This window comes from Mastigoproctus giganteus, chromosome 9, assembly GCF_048544385.1.
Source record: "Mastigoproctus giganteus isolate SK-2022 chromosome 9, ASM4854438v1, whole genome shotgun sequence".
NCBI lineage: Eukaryota > Metazoa > Arthropoda > Arachnida > Uropygi > Thelyphonidae > Mastigoproctus > Mastigoproctus giganteus.
In genome coordinates this window covers 149,383,050-149,406,052 of record NC_143583.1, presented here as the reverse complement: position 1 = coordinate 149,406,052, position 23,003 = coordinate 149,383,050, and the positions used below count along the sequence as shown (strand labels likewise).

Here is a 23,003-nt window from a genome sequence, read left to right as displayed (position 1 = left end):
TTAAAAAAAATTTAAGATAATAAAGCTGTGCATATGAATATGCACAGTTTTATTATCTTAATAAAATTATTATCTTAACAATTGGCTGGAGTCAGTGATGTTAGACATCTAGCTTAGATGACTCAGGTGAAGGTGGAAGTGGCTGCACTGAAATTATGTAAGGTCTGGCAGACTTTTCAGCTGAAGTGGAAAGTTAAGATGAAATGGAAGATGATATGAAGGCTGAAGGTTTGTTTGTTGTTTGTTTGTTATTTTGTTTTTAGGAGCATTAGCAACTAAGGCCATATTGCTCCAGGGATATGTGGTGGTCATGGGCTCGAACCCCAGTCTAATCAAGAAGTGTGTGCTACGCACTGCTGCTCCTGCCCACCTGGCTACGGAGGCGCTGAAGGTAACATGATTACCTCACAGCTGCAAATGTGGGTAGGGAAGCAATTCTCTTCACTTCCACTCTCACATTGGGTGACTAATATGGGCCATGTTCTTTTGTCTATACAATATGTATGTGTGTGTTCACAGGCAGATTTGCATGTGGAAAAATCCTATTCTCTCAGCCTCAGATCAGCTACCTATAACCCTGATTGAAGAGACCTAAAGAATTCCTCCAGTCACAGACAGGAAATGAATCCACTCTCCAATCAAGTGTACTATGCAGTGATGTATCATGCCATGATACATCACTGCCTAATGATACATGATACTTAATGAGGACAAGCTGAAGACAGCTGTTTAAAATACTTCTCAGAGGATATCTAAAGTTTGCATTTTCTGGCTAGACTTCCTTATATGATTTCAGGGAATTTTTAGCTTTCCTTTACATCTTTGAAGTTCTCCTTAGGTTTGAGTTGTGTTCATCAAAGAGAGCCGTGGCACTGTAATGATGTGGCACAACCTGTGGCAAAGCATGTTTTGATGTTTAATCTAGGTGATCGGTGTTTTTTTTTCTTTTCTTAATTGCATCCAAGTGGGATATCTTAAACTCTAGTTATACTGAAATTCATAGTCAATTGAGCAGTCTTGTATTGAATCGCCATCACCACATGTTCTCACTAGATTAACTCACCTCATTTCGCTTTGAATGCCAATTTTGCCAGTTAGGAATTTCTAAATTCACCTCTAAAAAAGCCTTTTATGTCCTTTTTTTTGCTGTAATTTTTTTTTTTGCATTTTTATCTCCACCCTTAGGTTCATTTATTATTTGTTTTCCAATCATATTTTTCATGTATATCCTGGTATATATGAAAAATGTGATCAGAAAAAAACTAAAAGCTAGAATTAAGATACCTTTAATTGTTTTTTTTTTACAAATAAAAACCAACTTAAATGTGCAAACAAAATGTCAACAGAAGCAGCACTACATTAGATTACTGAGCCAAGGTGGAAGAAGAAAGAAAGAAAGCTACTTATGCAACCTAGCAGAAATTTCCACTAACTACAGATATATGAAAACTGAAAACATGTGTAATGATAGTCAGCTATTCACCTGTATATGTCTGTTTTAAATGTTAAAAAAGTTTTAATAATCCCCAAAATTCTTAATCTCTGCTTTAGGTAAATGCAGCAGTGTAAGCATGGAACAGGTGCATAACCAGTATTACGTTTATGTACAGGGAGGGATTAAATCTCCTATCTGAACCCCCTCTACATACATGAATGATATTAATTTTCACACCTTTGCCATGTGGTAGGAAATGGTTTTCTAGCATATGGATGGTGTTAACAATAGCTATTAGGTTACTGTGGTTCTTTTAATGCAAAGTAAATACTTCTTTACCTGTAATAATGTAAAGTTTGATTTTTATATAATGAATTATATTCGTTATGTAAATAATTAAAGCTGCTATTGCCAAAACACTCATTACTGATGGTAATGCTAGAAAGAAAATGCACTGTGTTTAAGGAACACAAAAACTGAACATGTTGATTGGTAACATGTCTTATTTTCAAACGATTCACCATTCACACTTTTTCCAACATCAGGGAGAGTTTGTTTAGTGGATGCCAAAAGAAGTGCATCACGATGACTGGGTGATAAACAATGGGTTTGGGCAGCCCTGTTATCACCCTGAATGAGTGACCAGGCTCATCCCATGGTGCAAACATTGTTTCCACAAATGATGCCATGTTTCAAGATGATAATGTTTCAATACAGCTAGCTAGATGTGTCCAATCTTGGTTTTGAGGAGAATGAAACTGAGGCTAAGCATCTCCCGTGGCCAGTACAATCACCAGATTTAAATGTTATTGGCCACTGTGGGCATATTTGGAGAGGAGAGGAGAGTGGCTGATTTTCTCCACGTTTATCACTCAATGAGCTAGAAACATTCCTCCATGAAGAATGGTTTATATTCCTCTTAAGACAGTTCTAGATTTATTTGAATCTATTCTACATAGAATATAAATTGTTTTAAAAGCAAAGAGTGGTCCAACACCATACCAGTTCATGCTTGTAACTCTTTTCACAGGTGTTCCATTATTTTATGTCCCTCCATAAGTTTTTGGCTCTATTGTTTATGGTCGCTTACTATTCTGAGTGACCAGGCTCATCTCATGGTGCAAACATTGTTTCCACAAATGATGCCATGTTTCAAGATGATAATGTTTCAATACAACTAGCTAGATGTGTCCGATCTTGGTTTTGAGGAGCATGAAACTGAGGCTAAGCATCTCCCATGGCCAGTACAATCACCAGATTTAAATGTTATTGAGCCACTGTGGGCACATTTGGAGAGGAGAGTGAATGCTGATTTTCTCCACCTTTATCACAAAAATATCAAAAGTGAACAAACTAAAATTCAAAATATAGCCATCATTCAGAATATTGAACAGCCAGTAACCTTTTCTATTCCAGCCTGCTACACTTAAAAATAAAATACACCCTTAGAATAGTCTAGCACCTTATCACTTAGTAATGACAGTATTAGCCAAAAGAAAGAGGTAAAAAAAAAAAAAAAAACCCTACCAATCTCATCTGTCCATCCTGTCTGATAATTTATGTAATCCTTCCTTAAATTTATTCCAAGTACCCACTTCCACAATACCAGATAGAAGTTTGTTCCAGCAATCAGTTACTCACTGCTGAAAGGAAATTTATCCTGCAACCATCCTTTTTCAATCAAAATTTGCCCCCTTATATATGTTGTCTGAGACATTGGATTGACTTGTGAATACAAGAGTTCCACAGTTGTATTGCTGTTATTATTTCTGTGGCAACCAGTGTGTTTCGCTTGTAGCTGATGAATTGAGATATCCTTAAAAAAAAAAAAAAAAAAAAAAAACTCCCTCAAAAATTAAAATATTTGCTAAAATTATGTGGGCATAATTTTATAAAATTTTTAGTTTTGATCTGTTTTTTAATTTTTTTTTTTTATTGCCAAAATATAACTGAAAAATCTATCACTTCATGTTCATGTAAAAAGTGCACTGCATGTCCACTCCTATACTACTTTTCCATAGAGTTTCAATTTTCCTCTTATTTTGCCTGGTTTACTGTCCCAAAATTTAGCTTTGAAGTACTCAGGGATTTTTTTTTTTTTTTTTTGATAACAAGATTACTCTTACTAAAACTATTGTTTGTTCTTATGTCCACTGTAGTGTCAGAATAAAGAATAAAATTCTACAGTGTGCCATTTTAAACTGTTGTCTTTTTCCTAAAAAAAGTAATTGGTGAACAGGGTCTTATGATACATCTATTGCCATAATTGTTTATAATGCTCTGTTCCTGCTAGAGTTAATTAAAAATGGTGAATTGAAATAAAACTATATCCATGTGGATATTCTAAAGGATACCTTGAATTGTACTATTTGGACTGATTTATAAACAGAAGGGTTCCTAAATAGATGGTGGTGGTGATTATAATTTTGGGTTGCAGCCATCATGTTTCATTTTGGCAGATTAAAATAAAATCATTTCCATATGGATACCTGAGGATATCCTCATATGTACTGTAATGGATCTGGCTACAAACACCAAAGTTCTGAATAGGCTGGCTATCTTGTTTCTAGATAGAAGATCATAACAAAAATATCTTCGTGAGGGCAGACTTTTTCACTGGTATTGTGAATTTAATTTGGATTGGCTTATAATTTTTGTGGTGGCAGATTGAAACAAAACTGTAATAACATGTGGTTATCCTGGGATACCTTCACATGGATTGTAAATTTAATTTGTATTTGAGTTCAAACATTTAATTGTTTCAAATCCAATGGTTGAATGGTGCTTGTAATTTGAATGGCAGCCATCTTCTTTCAAGTTAAAAGATTGAATTCCTTAACCCAACAGGATATTCTAGACCCCCACTTCATGTATATTACTGAATTTGTTGTAGTAGTAGTAGTAGCAGCATGTGATGCAAGAAAGCAAGTGTATGAGCTTATGCAGCATCAGATAAAAAAAAAAAAAAATCACACCATTCCTTCCAAATGCCTGTCCAGTTCCTCCTTAAATTTATTTAACCTATCAACTTCCACAACGACAGATGGAAGTTTGTTCCAGCAATTAACCACCCACTGGCTAAAGGCAAATTTCCGCACATCTATTCTACATATGTCTTTTCTTAATTTGAATTTATGCCCCCTTAGGTTCGTAATCTGAACAAGTGGAAGCATTCCATCAGAATTCAGCATGCTCAACCCATTCAAGGCCTTATACACCTCAGTCAGATCACCGCACAGGTGCCTAGTCTCCAGCCACTGCAATTTGCAGAACTTAAGCCTCTCTTGGTAAGAGGATCCCTTCATTCCCCTCGCCAATCTTGTTGCCCTTCTCTGTACACGCTCAAGCAAATCTACATCCTTCCTATAATGAGGCCTCCAGACTTGTACGCAGTACTCAAGGCCATTGTCTGATACAGAGGGACAATCACCTCCTTCTCCCTGCTAGCAAAATTCCTATATATCATTGACAACACCCCATGACCTGCCCTGGTAGCCTGTCTGCATTGCTCAGAAAACTTCATATCTGACTGCACAATTACTCCCAGGTCTTTTTCATTTTCTACCATCTTAAGTGTAGTACCACACAGTTGGTACGTTTCTCTGGGGTTACTTCTACCTATATGCAGGACTTTGCATTTGTCAAGATTAAACTTCAGTTGCCACTTCTTAGCCCATCTGCCCAAATTATCTAGATCCTGTTGCAGTAGCACACTGCCATTACTGTCATTAACAACCCTGCCAACCTTTTTTATCATCTGCAAACTTCGACACTAAGCCTGATATACGTTCATCAATATCATTGATAAATATACAAAACAACAGTGGACCCAAAACCAAACCCTGTGGGACTCCACTAATAACATTAGTCCACGAAGAGCAGCACCCATTAATTACCACCCTCTGTCTTAACCCACTCAATCATCCTTTTATCCATTGTAGCAACTTACCCTTAATACCATTCTGCTCCAATTTGTACAATAGGAAGACAATTGGACACAACAGTGTCAAATTGTCTTCCAGCCGCAATAGTGTCAAATTGTCTTCCAGCCGCAATAGTGTCAAAAGCTTTCCTGAAATCCAAATATATGATATCAAAATTATTTTTTGCATCCAATTCCTTTGTAACCACATCATAATATCCTATCAAATTTGTCAGACAAGACTTTCCCCTAATAAACCCATGCTGTGTCTGAATTATTGCTGCAGTCTTGTCTAGATGATCCTGCAATGCATCTTTAACCAGTGACTCCATTATTTTACCTGGAACAGAAGTTAAACTAACTGGTTTGTAATTACTTGTGTCACCCTTCGATCCCCTTTGTGAATTGGGGATACATTTGCATATCTACAGTCCGTGGGGACTTCCCCTGAGTCCAAGGATTGCGCTCACAATTATGGCTAAGGGTTTGCTTTGTTGCTTTGCCACCACCTCTAATATAACTGGATAGATCCCATCCACCCCAGGTGCCTTTCTTATGTTTAACTTCAACAATTTCTCCTCCACTTTGTTTTCAGTTATTACAAAATCATTAAGCACCCTGCTACAATTTGATAACCATCTGCCATTTTCAAACCTTAATAATTCCTCACGTGTGAATGTAGATGCAAAATACTCATTCAGTTTGTTTGCTATCTGAGCAGGATCATCAACAGTCGAACCATCGATATCCAGTGGACTAATCAGATTCATTCCCTTCCTTTTAGAGTATATATCAGTAAAGGTTTAGGCCTAAATGGTTATCAAATGAACTAATGAAGTAGGGTAAGAAGAAAGTAATAGCAAGCACTTCTGCCTCCATTCAGAAGAATGGGGGGGGGTGACTGTTTATCTGATTCTTTTGACCTTGGCCCTGACTCTGTTATATTCTGACCAAATATAAATAAAATATAAATTAAAACTACCTGCTATATCTGAAAGGTGAGTAAAGGTTCATGTATTTGGACTTTTACTTTTTTATTTAATTTTTTGCATGAAGTAAGTGCCAAAAAAGTACTGGGCTTATATTTTAATATCACATGATCACTGAAGGTTTAAAGCAAATTTTTTAAATGATATTCTGTTTCCTTTTGGTTTAGAACTTCAAGATTGCTTTTTATGTTTGTATGAAATCAGAATGTCTTTATTCATTTTTTTTCATAACACACCAATAAGGAGTCAAAAACCTATTAGAGAAATGTTTTCTGTATATACTGCAGAATATTCATTTGCAGCACTTTCATTATTTCCATTTGTGGATGAGTTCTGAATAAATAACTATAAATGAACTTTAAAGTGCTTATACATGATTATTTAGGTTTCCCTCCCAATTCTTCTTCTTATAATAGGTAAAAATCGGAGATTTTGGATTGATGAGAGCATTGCCAAACCATGAAGATTATTACGTTATGACAGATCATAAGAAAGTCCCATTTCCATGGTTTGTTGTTTTATTTTAGTTTTATAATTTTTTGAGTATACAGTAAATCCCCAGCTTATATGGTTTTGAGTTACATGGGTCTGTAGAACACAGGTTTTTTTTTTTTTTTTTTTTAATTTAAACAGTTTAGGTATTTCAACTTCTGTGGTCATTATTGCTGCACACAGGATTGTACATTATGATATGGCATTTTTATTGTACAGTCTCTCCTCAACTTATGACATATGTAACTTATAACAATCTGGACTTACAATGGTTGTTTCCAGAAAAAATTTAAAATATTTTACACACCTGTGAAAGCACCATACAACTACTTCAGCTACCTCTGTAATGGTATTAAAGAGAGCATGAAATTACCCAAAATTATTGAGGTAGATGCATTTTTTATAACAGTTAATTCTGTTTATCGGCTTTGAAAAAACCATCTACGTACGTAAATCATGCCTACTGGGACAAAAAAAAAAAGTTCTATAAAGAAACGGATTTTAAAGATTTGTAAAAATAAACTAAAAAAATATAAAGCTAATAAAATATAACACTAAAATATAAAATAAAAAGAAAATTTAATAAATAAATAAACAAGCAATTAAATAAAAAAATAAATAAATCTGTTATGATGTAAAAAATGGGCTTACATTTGACTTATGACATTGTCAAAGGGGAACTTCATCGTAAGTTGAGGAGTGATTGTTCATATATTTATGTTATATTTTGTGTTTACATTGAAATTACTTTCCATAGAATTTTCATAATTTTGTGCAAGATTTGAGTTCATCTCTGCTCGTATATAGCATTATTACTATGCAAAAACATGGCTGACAGCATTGCTTTCACCATTTTGTTTTGTTATTTCTTGAGTATAAGTTGTGGCTCATTCAAATATACTACTCTTCATAAAGATAAACCTTATGTCTGAGAAAATACTAAAGTGGGAAAAAGCTTCAGAGTGGTAAGAAGAGGCAATTATAACTATGGAAACTAAAGGGGAAATAATTAAATGATATCAATGTGGTGAAAGTCTGTAGACATTGCACAGTCTTACAAAGTGAATGAGCTGACAAATAAGAACACAAGTAATTAACAAAGATTGAATTATGCAGCTGTCCTATGTAAAATGTTCTGGCCAATGCAGTCCACAGTTATTTTCTAGAAAAGAGCAGATTAATATAAAAAAATGGAAAAATTGAGTGTTTGGATTAAAAACCTACATAAATAACAAATGCCAATAAACCTTATGCTCATATAAGTAAACGTTTTGAGCCTTTTGAATGACCTAAAATATATCTAAGGTGAGAGGTTGCTAGCACTACATTTAATGCAAGGCATGGGTGGTTTCATCAAAATCATACAACATCAAACCGACTGCTGAGACATACCTACATCATAAAGTGATTTATGATAAGAAGAAAAAAATCTATAGTAATAACTTGTTAAGTACTGATATAAATTAGAGAGAAAAGAATCATTGCCATCAACATTTTCAAAATCTGAGCAAATAGTAAATACATATTAGTTTTCTTAAAGTTGTGTTTTTGTATATGTACTGCATATACATACTAAATAAATTTTAATTTTCTTAACATTGTTTTTGTAAGCATTACTTTTTTAACTTGAGTTATCAATTTAAATGAATGTATATATAAAATATATCATATTTAAACATTGTTGGACTTACATTTTCAACTTGCACAGAAACCTTCAAAATGAATTAACTCTGTGAGTCGAGGACTGACTTACTGTGCAAACGAAGCCTGACTTGGTTGGCATTAGGTTATAATTTTGCTTTAACCTGTTGAGGAATATGAATACGAATTCATTTTCATGTATGAATTTTCAAATATACATGAAGTATACAAATTTATATGAGTCATTTGAGTCAACAGCATCTGCAAAATCTGAGCCAGAACTATTAATAGTAAATATGCATTCAGTGGTCACTGAATTATGACTATCCCATCCGTAATGGACTTGCCGCATAGCTTGCAGTATAAAAAGCTGAACAGTTTCCTACTCTAGAGCAGTGGTAATTTGCATTTGGTTGTGCAAGTCAAAGTGATAAAGTAGCAGTTATGGGATGTAGTAAAGATATCACAGAGTTTCAAAAGGGCATGATTGTGGGAACTCAAATCGCTTTTGGGGGCTGCTAAGTGGAATACTTTTTTATTGCTTAAAATTGATTAATGTTCAAAAACTAATGTTTTTGGTAACTTTTAGTTTAAAATTAGTATTTGTGACTATTATTTGTGTTTCTTCTATTAAGTCATTAAGTTTGTTTGTTACTTGGCCTTCCAAGTTGCCTGAAAAACCAAATCGAATTCTGCTGTCATTATGTTGCATTGATATAAGAATGTTCGAATTCTACCGCTATTATTATAGTATTGATTCTCTGAAGTTTTCTATGTAGTTTTGTAGGAGTGTAATTAATATCAGAAGTATATTTATTTGGTCTGTGAACTATAAATTTATAGTTGTACAAACAATATTTTATAATGTGCAACATTATCTAACATAGCATAGTTTGTACTGCCTTCAAAAAAGCAGGATTAATGTAGCATTATTATTTTGTATCTCTTGTTTTTAATTTAAAAACATCTATTGTTTTTAAATTAAATTTAGACTAAAATTGTGCATCAGCAAAGCAAAGGTCACAGAGTAGCAAGAATGCTTTGATTTGGGGGAGAACTTCTGGGGGCAGTTCTATGAATCAGGATGATATTATATTATGTGTGTTACTTGTGCCCTCTCTGTGAAACTACCTTTAGGGAATAGGGAAGCCATAGGGAATGCCCTTATATGTATTTGTTGTTAAAGACCATGAGGAGGTTAGTGAAATTCAGCATTCTAATGGGCTTATATAAAGGCTTGAAGGACAGGGTTGTTATTGCTACCCTCAAAGGAATAAAAGACAGGGACCCAGCAAGGGTTCAACTGCCCATCTCAATGCTAGAGCTCATTATCCAGCATCAGATAACACAATGATATTCTTGAGAGTAGAGATTTCTTATCCCACAGGAAATAACTATAGTTGGTAACTCAATTGTGACGGAAACAGGAAATATATTATACAAAAAGGCCAGGTGAAATAGAACCAGGGTACATCTACCAGGGGCTAAAGTGATGATGTTGTAGAGAAGCTGTCGTCTTTTAAGGGCACAGAAGGTAATATTGCACATTGGTATTACAAGTACAGAATAATGTTGAGAAAACGTCAAGAGTTGGGATTGAAATTGACAGTGTCAGCAATTCTGCCAAGACATGATAGAGAGGAGTACACGAAGAGAGCCTTATCAATCAATTTGGCCCTGGAGAGACAACTGTACAAGGCTCATCAGGGAGAATTTTTCCTAGCATGGTCTGTGCTTGTTAAGAGGAGAGACTGTTTCTACAGGGATAGGATACACTTAAGTAGAAGAGATGCAAGAATATTTTCTGTGTTATTGAGGCAGTGTTAGTTGGGTCAGAAAATTGCTAGTGTGGGGATAAATAGACTAATAGATTAACAGTAACTGCAAACAGAGGTGAAAGTGAATCTTGCACTGCTTCTGTTGGAACATGCAGTAGCCTGGAAAGCAAGGTGGTGAGTATTTCAAGTCCTGTTGGGGGGCCTAATGGAACAAGCAAATACATGGGCTGTGTTACAGTTACAAAGAGTAAAAGTGCATGTTTCCTTGCATGTACACTAATACAGGGAGCATAGTAAATAAATGTGATGATTTTGTTTAAATACTGGTCGAGTCATTGAATGCAGACGTGGAGATGTTGGAGGCATGGCATCATTCAGATAAAAGGGATTCAGAAAATAGGAGGTACAATATGTATAGAACGAATGGACAGGACAGGAGGGGAGGTTATGCTCTTAGTTAAGGAGCACATAAAACCTAAGACATAGCATCCAGCTGACATGGATAACCAATGCAATAATGAGTCTTGTTGTGATATAAGCACACTAACTGACTCAGCAGGGAAAACAAAAATGAGAGTAGAAATGTGTTGCTGACCTAATGACTGTGATGAGTATAATGAACAAATGTACAAACATTTAGAGTGGGCCAGTAAATCAGATTGCCTTATAATGAAGAACTTTCCAAGCTTTACAGATATTGATCTGAGCTTGTGATTTGGTCGCCCACACAGTAGAAATACTTTTCTGGATTTATTGGTTGACTGTTTTCTACACCAGCAGGTTAAAGAAACAATGAGAGAAAACAGTATTGTTGATCTGATTATCAGCAGCTACCCTATGCTCACTAAGAATCTACAGAAAAATGACCCACTAGGTGGCAGTGACCATGGTATTGATGGGATTTATTGATGTGGTCTCCTGACAAAGGCAAGAGTTTTTGCTTTCCTAAAGGTGAATACAGTGGTCTGAGCTGTTTCTTAAATTCTATGTGGTGAGACTAAACTGATGACGTTACTAGCAACAAATTCTAAATGGGAAATAATCAGGGTTATAAGTGTACAAGGCTACTAGGCTTTTTATACCAACTAAGAGATACTGTTTAAGGCTTAGACCTAAATAGATATCAGGTGAGCTTATGAGACTTGTGGCAGAGAAGAATGCACATGATGCTTAAAAATTTTCACATTGATACAGAAGCCTACAATAGATATAAACTATTCTGCAATCAAGTCAAAAGGCAGGTTAGTCTAGCAAAAGGCAGATTGTGAAAAATCTCTGGCAAAGAATGTTAGGGATGCAGATACCAGAAATTTATGAAATCTAATATAGAGCTAAATGATTTTGTGATAGCAGAGGAAAGTGAAGTGAAATTGAAACTAAACATAAAATAAAAAAAAGGGCACTTTGGTGGATGGGATCTATCCAGCTATATTATAGGAAGTAATGAAAGATTTAAGCAAACCTCTAGCCATGATTGTGAGAGCATCTTAGGATTCCTTATGGATTGGTGATGTGCAAAGGGGTGAAGTGAGCAATTATGGACTTATTAGCTGGAATTCTCTTCCAAGGAAAATAATGGAGTCAGTGGTTAAAGAAGTAATGCAGGACCATTTAGACAGGATTGCATTTATATAGTGGTCACAGCATGGATTTGTTAAGGGGCAATCTTTTCTGATCATTCTGATTGTATACTATGATGCAGTAACAAAGGAACTGAATTAAAAAAAAATTATTTTAACATATATTTATCTTTTACAAAATCTTTTGATACTGTTGCACATAAAAGACTGCTAAACAAATTTGTAGCATTGTAGCATTAGCATTAGCATTAGTAGAGGCATTTGATGCAAGAAAGAAAGCTTATGCAGCATCAGCCAAAAAAAAAAAAAAAAAAAAGCCCACTTCCACTTCACCCCTCTGTTCGTTCAAAATACCTGTCCAGCTGAGCCTTAAACTTATTTAGGCTATCAACCTCCACCACAAGGGATGGAAGTCTGTTCCACCAACCAACCACCCGCTGGCTAAAGGCAAATTTCCGCACGTCTATCCTACATCTGTCTTTCCTCAATTTGAATTTATGCCCTCTCAGGTGATTTTTCTGAGCTAGAGGAAGAATCCCATCAGCATTGAGCATGCTTAAACCATTCAAGGCTTTATACACCTCTATCAGATCACCTCGCTGGTGCCTAGTCTCCAGACACTGTAATTTGCAAAACTTAAGCCTTTCTTCGTAAGAGCACCCCTTTGTTCCATTCACTAATCTTGTTGCCCTTCTCTGTACTCGTTCCAGCAGCTCTACATCCTTCTTGAAATGAGGCCTCCAGACCTGTATACAGTACTCTAGGTGTGGCCTGACCATCGCCTTATACAATGGAATAATCACCTCCTTATCCCTGCTGGAAAAATTCCTGTATATCATTGACAATACTCCATGAGCTACTCTTGCAGCCCATCTGCACTGTTCAGAGAACTTCATATCTGCCTGCACAACCACCCCTAAGTCCCTTTCATTCTCTACCACTGTCAGTGTAGTACCACAGAGTTGATACATTGCTCTGGGGTTGCTGTTTGCCATATGTAGTACTTTACATTTGTCAATGTTAAACTTCATTTGCCACCTCTCAGCCCATCTGCTCAACCTTTCCAGATCCTGTTGCAGCAGCATAGTGTCAGTAGTGTCCTTGACAACCCTGCCAACCTTTGTATCGTCTGCAAACTTGGACATTAAGCCGGATATACCATCATCAATATCATTTATAAATACAGAAAACAATAATGGACCCAACACTGAGCCCTGAGGGACTCCACTAATAACATCTGTCCACGATGAGCAGTGTCCATTGATTACCACTCTCTGTCTTCTCCCCCTCAACCACCCCTTTATCCATAGCAGCAATTTGCCTCCAATGTCACACTGCTCCAATTTGTGTAGCAGTCTTCCATGTGCAACAGTATCAAAAGCCTTTCTAAGATCCAAGTATATAATATCAAAGTTATTCTCTGCATCCAGTTCTTTTGTGACTGCATCATAGTATCCAATCAAGTTGGTCAGGCAAGACTTCCCCTTAACAAAACCATGCTGTGTCTGAGCTATAACTGAAGTCTTGTCTAAATGATCCTGCAGTGCTTCTTTAACCAGTGCCTCCATTCATTTTCCTGGAACAGAAGTTAAGCTCCCAGGTCTATAATTACTTGTGTCAGCCTTTGATCCTCCTTTGTGAATTGGGGTCACATTTGCACATTTCCAGTCTATGGGTACCTCCCCTGAGTCCAAGGAAGCTCTCATAATTATGGCTAAGGGTTTGCTTACTTCCTTTGCTGCCTCCTTTAATATAACTGGATAGATCCCATCCACCCCGGGTGCCTTTCTTGTGTTTATCTTCAACAGTTTCTCCTCCACTTTACTCCCAGTTATTTCAAGATTCTGTAGCTTACTGCTAGAGTTGAATACACCTCTGGCATTCCCCTCGCTGAATAACTCCTCATGTGTGAATGTCGATGCAAAATATTCATTTAGTTTGTTGGCTACCTGAGCAGGATCATCAACACTTGACCCATCAATATCAAGTGGACCAATCTGATTCATCCCCTTCCTTCTAGAGTTTACATAAGTAAAGAACTCTTTGCTGTTTTTCTTTGCATCCCTTGCCAAGGATTTCTCGTAATCTGCCTTCGCCTGCCTAACCTCCTTTGTAACTTGGTTGCATATCAACTTGTATCTATCATAGGCTTCTGTGTCATGTGTTAATTTGTATGTATCCCATGCATTTTTCTTCTCTGCCATATGCCTCATTAGTTCATCTGACATCCATTTTGGCCTAAACCTTGAACAATATTTCTTAGTTGCTATGTAAAGCCTAGTAGCTTCCAAGATAAGTTCTTTGAATGCTTCCCATTTTGAATTTGCTGTTGGTAACATCATCAGTTGGTCCCACTGTATAGAATTTAAATACTGTCTCAGTCCATCGTAGTCGCCTTTACGGAAGCAATAACCCTTCCCTTTACCCCTAATGGTAGTTACCTCTTTGAGTAAATCCCACTTCAGCACACTGTGATCACTGCCACCTAGTGGTTCATTTATCTGCAGATTCTTAATGCATGAAGAATCACTGCTGATAATCAAATCAAGAGTATTACTCTCTCTAGTTGCCTCCCGAACATGCTGATGTAGAAAACAATCATCCACAATAAATCCACAAAAGCCCTGCTAGTGTGTGAGTAACCAGCCCCCAAATTCCAGTCAATATCTGGGAAATTAAAATCTCCCATTATAAGACACTCTGATTTACTGGCCCACTCTATTTCCCTGTACAGTTCCTTATTATACTCATCAGAGTCATTAGGCCTATAGCACACTCCTACTCTCAATTTTGATCTCCCAATGTTTATGTCACACCAAACTGACTCCACACTGCACTGTCCAGCGATGTCGACTGGCTTCACTTCCTTGGTTTTTATGTGTTTCTTAACTAATAGCATAACCCCTCCCCCCTTCCTATCCTGTCTATCCTTTCTGTAGACGTTGTAATCCCCAAATTGCAGTTCTGCATCCCTTATATCTGTGTGACACAACGTCTCTGATATCCCAACAATATCTGCCTTCGATGTTTTGAGCAATACCTCAAATTCATCAAATTTATTTACTAAACTCCTAGCATTGGTGTACACGCAAGTATACCTGCACCTGTTTCTATTCTTAGCTACCCTAACACAACCCATGTGTTTACTTGTACTGCAATGGCTCCCAGCAGTCTCTGAAATACCATGCATCTTGTTTTTCAGGCTTCTGCTCTTAAGGGCAAGTTGCTGCTGTGGCTGAGTGAGAGAGGACAAAGAGGAGTTTATCAGTGGGCACTGCTCTTCTTGGATGAATGATATTAGTGGAGCTCCCTGTGATACAGTGCTGCACCCAGTGTTTTTCTTTTTTCTGTATTTATTAATAATATCGAGGAATGCATATCAGCTTTATTGTCTAAGTTTTCAGATAATATAAAAGTTGCCAGGGTGATTAATATGGGTATAACTGCCATGTGCAAGTCCTGAAATACTGCACTTAGCACACTGGAGGTGACCGTCCAGGTGTGAACCAACATAAGCAGGGGGTGGACATGTAGCACCCACACCATACAGATGAATACCGCTCCTCTGTTTACCAGGCAGTACTGATTGGTAGATGACTCTCATCAACCAGTGCAATACTACCACTTTGCTTATTGGAGGGTTGAAGTGGTGGAACCCATGTTTAGTCTCCACAGCAAAGTTCCAGTCAACCCTCCCCCATCTCTTCCACCATGCAGTATGATTGATGTCTTTTGAGGTTATGATGGTCATCACAGTGAGATCCAATCTTCCTTACATTTTGAGGGTACAGCTCTAAAGTGATGTTTGCAGGCCAGCTGCTAGATAGTCCACTGAATCAAACCTATTAGTAACTCTCTAGGAGGCCTCCAGATCAGCTAGTGTATACTCTCACTGCCTCAACTCTGCCAGATAGTGACTGGAGGGAATCTGAGTGTGTATGTGGGGAGCATCATTGAGGCCATGTCATGGGAGCTGGGTATATTCTTACCATGTATATGCCATATCCAAAAATTTCATTACTTCATACAACATGTCCTTGCCACCTTTTCTTCCTTCGGAATATACCATGAATTGTCAAACTTATAAAACAAACTTATCTGCGAAAAGATCTAAACCTCCCAAACACTTTCTCATTCATTTCACAAACATACGTGTTCTCAGTTCTAACGGCGCCTCCGTAGCCAGGTGGGAAGGAGCAGCAGTGCGTAGCACACGCTTCTTGATTAGACCGGGGTTCGAGCCCGTCACCACCAAATATGGAGGGTGCGGAAAGGTCAGGGAATGACCACCGCATATCCCGGAGCAATATGGCCTTAGTTGCTAATGCTCCTAAAAACCAAAATAACTAACAAAGTTCTCAGTTCTAATCTCAAAAATGTCCATTTGCACTTACAGTCTGCCAAACCCCCAGGTATTTTTCTGACAGAATCCCAATTATCAGTTGATTCAACCACTGCTCATCTCATTTGTCCAAATTATTTGCTATATGATTCCTTTTGCTTCAGAGGTGGAATTTGTGTATGTCCTCTCTGATATTCCCTGTCATTTAGAATATCCTCTTTTCGATCTTCTCTGTCTTAAAATCTCTGTACCACATTCTGTCAAATTCATCAGTTGCCTCTATTGTTCTCCCAACTTCACTAATCACCTGGAATTCTTTGACTTCCTCTCTTTGAAACTTCACTTTCTCCAGTCCAACTTTCCTAATGGTGAGGCAATTTTCCTTGTTGATTTTAATTTTCACAACTCCATCTGGCTTAGGTGTACTAGTCACCTGGACACAGCTAGTTGAGATGCTGGGACTTTTACAATTACTAGTAACAATTACCTACCAGAATACCAGACAATCCTAATGTTGCAGCCAACATGCTTGATCTTTTTCTTTCACAAACAACCCTTCAAGTACACAATCGAGGTGAGTGGTCCTATAGGTACCTCAGATTACAACTTACTGATTGTCTCTTCTCTAATGGAGCCTTTCTGTTGTGGCCATTCTCGACCTTGTGTTGTTTGGCATTATAGGAATGCAAAATGGGATGATCTGCGAGATTTCTTTTCCTTGGTCAGATTACTGTTTAAAATCTTCCAATGTCAATGTTTGCTCAGGTTCATGTCAGTAAAATTCTACACTCCAGCTTAAAATCTCGTCCTTTATCTAAACCTTGGTTTTCCAATAAATGTGCTAACACTGTTCAAGAGAAGAATATTGCATATTCTTCTCTTGAACAGGATTCAAATTATCTAATTATCTGCCCAAATTATCAAATTATCTGCCCAAATTATCTAGATCCTGTTGCAGTAGCAACAGGATCTAGATAATTTGGGCAGATGGGCTAAGAAGTGGCAACTGAAGTTTAACCTTGACAAATGCAAAGTACTACATATGGGTAGAAGTAACCCCAGAGAAACATACCAACTGTGTGGTACTACACTTAAGGTGGTAGAAAATGAAAAAGACCTGGGAGTAATTGTGCAGGCAGATATGAAGTTTTCTGAGCAATGCAGACAGGCTGCCAGGGCAGGTTATGGGGTTTTGTCAATGATATATAGGAATTTTGCTAGCAGGGAAAAGGAGGTGATTATCCCTCTGTATAAGGCAATGGTCAGGCCACAGCTTGAGTACTGCGTACAGGTCTGGAGGCCTCATTTTAGGAAGGATGTAGATTTACTTGAGCGTGTACAGAGAAGGGCAACAAGGTTGGTGAGGGGGAATGAAGGGATCCTCTTACCAAGAGAGGCTTAAGTTCTGCAGATTGCAGTGGCTGGTGACTAGGCACCTGCGCGGTGATCTGATTGAGGTGTATAAGGCCTTGAATGGGTTCAGCACGCTGAATTCTGATGGGATCCTTCCACTTGTTCAGATTACGAATCTAAGGGGACATAAATTCAAATTAAGAAAAGACAGATGTAGAATAGATGTGCGGAAATTTTCCTTTAGCCAGCGGGTGGTTAATTGCAGGAACAAACTTCCATCTGTCGTTGTGGAAGTTGATAGGTTGAATAAATTTAAGGAGGAACTGGACAGGCATTTGGAGGGAATGGTGTGATTTTTTTTTTTTTTTTTTTTTTTGGCTGATGCTGCATAAGCTCATACATTTGCTTTCTTGCATCACATGCCACTACTACTACTATATTGTAATTGGCTTGTTTTGAAATCTTCAGAGATTTTTTTTTCTGCTTATACCAAAGCTCGCAACAAGTGTAAAGCAGTTTTTAATAAGTCCAAACTAGATTTCGAACAGGCTAGGAGTAGAAAGCTTGTGTCTTGTTCAAATGGTTGCCGAGCTTTCTAGTCTCTTGCCAAAGCTATTGGGCACAACTTTTGCTCATCTCTGTCAAAACCAGAGGGTTTATTGCCACTTCAGCCAAAAATAAAGCTGACTTGCTAGCATCCTATTTTTCTTCTAACTCATGTATTGATGATCTTAGCAATCCATCCCCCACCATTCCCAGTACACTCCATTCAACCTCCTTTGGTATTCCATCAAAAGGATGTTAGAAGGATTTTAATCAATTTTGGTGCTAAGAAAGCTCCAGGTCCTGATGTTATTTCTTCATTTGTTCTCAAAACCTGTGCTCCTGAGCACAGGTTTTGAGAACAAATGGAGAAATACCATCCTGTTGTGTCACCTTTTTTCATTTTCTTATTCCACAGGTGTTTTCCCTTCTGCTTGGAAATTTGCTCATATCCAACCAGTTCCTAAAAAGCTCAACAAATCCCTCCCATCCAATTATCATCCTATTGCATTTACTTGTACTCTTTCTAAAGTAATGGAGAAATCAGTTAACTGTCAACTCTTAAACTATGTAGAAAACTTCCATCTGATCAATGATCAGCAATATGGATTCTGTCAGTGTTCATCCACTGGTGATATTCTGGCTTATGTTACCCATCAGTGGACCAATTCAATGGAAAAGTTTGGTGAAACTGCTCATGACACTTCAAAAGCTTTTGATCATGTTTGGCATAAAGATCTAAATAAACTTCCATCTTATGGTTTGGCAACTGTTTTTTTTTTGTAATTGGGTATCCATTTTTCTCTCTGACTGCTCACTGCAAGTGATGACTGATAGCTCCCTGACTTCTAACTTTTCCACTAATGCTGGTGTTCCTCAAGGTTTAATTCTTTCTCCCACTCATTTTCTCTTGTATATTACTGACCTTCTGCCGTTGACCAGAAATCGTATCCGTAGTTTTGCTGATGGCACATTGCATTTCACCTTCCAATATGAGAAACCTTTCCCTGCACAAACAGCTTCAACTTCTCGAATATTTACTACCAATCCCTTAAATGCTGATCTCCAGGTAATTCTCCAGTTGGGAAAAGATAACTTAGTTGATTTCAGTCTTTCTAAATCTCAGTCCTGTCTTATTGTCTCACAAAAAGTATTTTTCTGCTCTTATGCTTATCTTGGCAAGCATAGGAGCTGAAGAATTTCTCCAATTTCTAGGCAAAATCACATATCTCTATTGAGGTTTAGCCTGAATTTACTCTGTCTTGGTATAAGCATATTACAAATATTGCTTCCTGTGCATCTAAAAAACTGGGTTTACTCTTTCGCTCACGGCATTACTTTTTTTTTCGAACAGCTATTCACTCTGTACAAATCACAAATACACCCTTTCATGGAATATTGTTTCCACATCTGGGGCTGTGCCCCCAAAACTTCTCAGGCTTCTAGATTCCATTCAAAAGAGGGCAGTTAGGTTAATTAATGAATCATCTCTAACAACGTATCTCCACTCTCTGTCTCATAGACATTCTGTTTATGCTGCATGCCTTTTCTGTAGATACTTCCATGGACACTGTTCTTCTGAATTGGCTTCTATAATTCCCATTCTCTCTTCCAAAGAAATACAAACACGCCACGACCAGTCAACATCTTTTTACAGTCCAACTTCAAACTCACAGAACCACCTTTCCTTCTTCATCATTTATTCATTGAACTTCCATTTTCTGGAACAACCATCCTTCATACATTTTCCTGAAAATTATAATCTGCAGAAGTTCAAGTCTAATGTCAACAAATATCTTCTTTCATCTTCTCAACCTTCAATCCATGCCAATCTATAGTGCTAATTACTATAGATTCTAAAATCACATATATGAGGGGGCACAAATTCAAGTTGAGGAAGGATTGTTGCAGAATAGATGTTCAGAAGTTTGCCTTTAACCAGCTGGTCATTGATGCCTGAACAAACTTCCATCTCTTGTTGTGGAAATTGATAGCTTAAATAAATTCAGGGAAGAACTAGACAAACTGTTCGATGGAATGAATAGGTGAAATGGAAGGTGGGTTTTTTTTTTTTTTTTATGCTCATGCTATATAAGCTTGGCTTGCTTTCTTGCATCATTTGTCACTGCTAATAATAATAATTGTTCAGTTAGCCTTCGCCATTAAAAAAAAAAATTAAATAAATAGACAATTTTATTCGGCAGGTTTTAATTTCCAGTACATCTCATGTGTTATGGCCTATGGTTGATTTTATACTCTCTTAATTTAGAATGCAATAAAGAATAATAATAAAAAAAAACTTTAAAAAATTTTATTAAAAACTAATATAATTAATGATTTAATTTCAGAGAAAGTAAATTGTGTATTTTTCAGCTCCTAACTGCCTTCTTTGTCAATCACAATTACAACAGATCCAGTGAGAGATAAGTACCAAGACAGTAAATCGTGAATGTCATGTTGACGCGTTAAGGTTTTATGCATATAGTAAAAACAAAGAAAAAAGTTAGTGCAAGTTTGTGTTGTGCCATTGAAGTAATCTGTATGCTGATATGATCCAGTGAAGCCTTATAACTTCAAATATTTAAAATACTCATAGCAGAAGCTGTATGAATTTATAAATTAACTTGGTAAATTGCTTACTTAGTTTGACATCCCCTTGGCTTTTTATTGTGAAATCTTAAGACCAAAGTGTTTTCATGTAGCTGTTGAAGGTCTGCTAGCTCCAAACAGGATTTATATGTAGCCAGGATTTATATGTTGCTAAGCTGGGTTATTGGAAGCCTTAATTTAAATTATTTTACATTTAATTAATTTAAATTAACTTAAATATAATTGTATTTGGAGAACCGAGCAAGCTTATCTGCGAAAAGATCTAAATACCAAGCACTTCCTAATTCATTTCACAAATATACGTCGTCTCAATTCTAATCTCAACGATTTCCATTTCCACTTGCAGTCTGCCAAACCCCACGCTTTTTCTGACAGAATCTCAGTTATCGGTTGATTCAACTACTGCTCATCTCAGATGCCCAAATTATTCGCTGTATGATTCTTTTCGCCTCAAAGGTGGTACTTGTACATATGTCTGTTCTCATATTCCCTGTTAGAGACTTGGCAATTTGGAATCTCCTCTCTTTAATCTTCTCTGGCTTAAAATCTCTCTACCTCACTGTGTCAAATTCATCTGTTGTCTCTACCGTTCTCCCAACTCCACTAATCACTTGGAGCTCTTTGACTTCCTCTCTTTGCAACTTGACTTTCTCCAGTCCAACAGTGAGGTAATTTTCCTTGGTGATTTTAATGTTCATAACTCCAGCTGGCTTCTGTTTTCTAGTCACACCGACCCAACTGGTCGAGATGCTGAGGCTTTTACAATTACTAATGATCTTGCACAGATTGTTCATTTACCTACAAGAATACCGGACAATCCTAATCATACAGCCAATACGCTTGATCTTTTTCTCACAAACAACCCTTCTAAGGGTTTTGTTTATATCATTGTTTTGTTGGGATTTTTTTTTTTTTTTTTTTTGGCTGGTGCAGCATAAGCCATAGGCTTTCTTGCACCATGCAGCCGTTACTAATACTAAGTACACGGTCGAAGTGAGAGGTCCTTTGGGCACTTCAGATCACAACTTGGTGATTGTCTTTTCTCCAATGCAACCTTTATCTCATGGCTATTCCCAACCTCCTGTTGTTTGGCATTACAAGAATGCAAAATGGGATGACCTGCGAGACTTCTTTTCTTCTTTTCCTTGGTCGGATTACTGTTTTAAAACTTCTGATGTCAACGTTTGCTCAGATCGTGTCAGGGAAATTATTCTTGCAGGAATGGAATCCTTTATCCCACACTCCACTTTAAAATCTCGTCCCTTATCTAAACCTTGGTTTTCCAATAAATGTGCTAAGGCTGTTCAAGAGAAGAATGTTGCATATCGTAATTGGCTTGTTTCTAATTCTTCAGTTTCATTTTCTGCCTACACCAAAGCTCGCAACAATTGTAAAGCAGTTATTAACCAGTCCAAACTAGTTTGAACAGGCTAAGAGTAGAAATCTTGCTTCTTGCCCTAATGGTAACCGAGCATTCTGATCTCTTGCCAAAGCTATTGGCCGCAACTTTTGCCCATCTCTTCTCCCACCTCTGTCCAAACCAGATGGTACTGTTGTCAATTCAGCCAAGGATAAAGCTGACCTGTTAGCATCCTATTTTTCTTTCAACGCATGCATTAATGATCTTTGTAAAACACCTCCCACCATTCCCAACACACTCCATTCAATGCCTCCTGTCGTCTTCCGTCAAAAGGATGTCAGAAGGATTTTGACGAAACTTGATGCTAAGAAAGCTCCAGGTCCCGATGGTATTTCTCCACTTGTTCTCAAAACTTGTGCTCCTGAACTTACTCTTATTCATTGCCACCTTTTTTCACTTTCTTATTCCTAAGGTGTTTTTCCTTCTGCTTGGAAATTTGCTCATATCCAACTAGTTCCTAAAAAGGGTGACAAATCCCTCCCATCCAATTATCGTCCCATTGCAATTACTTCTACTCTTTCTAAAGTAATGGAGAAATCAATTAATCGCCAAATTTTAAACTACCTAGAAACCTACCGTCTGATCAACGATCGCCAGTATGGATTCCGTCAGTGTTGATCCACTGATGATATTCTGGCTTATGTTACCCATTTATGGACTAATTCAATGGAAAGGTTTGGTGAAACGCAAGTAGTCGCTCTTGACATCTCAAAGGCGTTCGATCATGTTTATCATAATGGTCTTCTAAACAAGATTCCATCTTATCGTTTACCAACTGTTTTTAGTAATTGGTTATCCAGTTTTCTCTCTGATCGCTCACTGAGGGTGATGGTAGATGGCTCTCTGTCTTGTAACTTCTCCACTAATGCTGGTGTCCCCCAAGGTTCAGTTCTTTCCC

At 37.3% G+C, this 23,003-nt stretch overlaps 1 protein-coding gene across 1 annotated transcript in view; it reads left to right on the top strand.

The window, feature by feature from the left end:
• The window catches only part of Ack (activated Cdc42 kinase), a 333,372-nt gene that overhangs the window by 116,509 nt on the left and 193,860 nt on the right, over positions 1-23,003 (top strand). Inside the window, exon 6 of the mRNA XM_090380828.1 lies at positions 6,763-6,854. Coding sequence (XP_090236954.1) covers positions 6,763-6,854 — 92 coding nt within the window. The remainder of the gene's footprint in view (positions 1-6,762; positions 6,855-23,003) is intronic.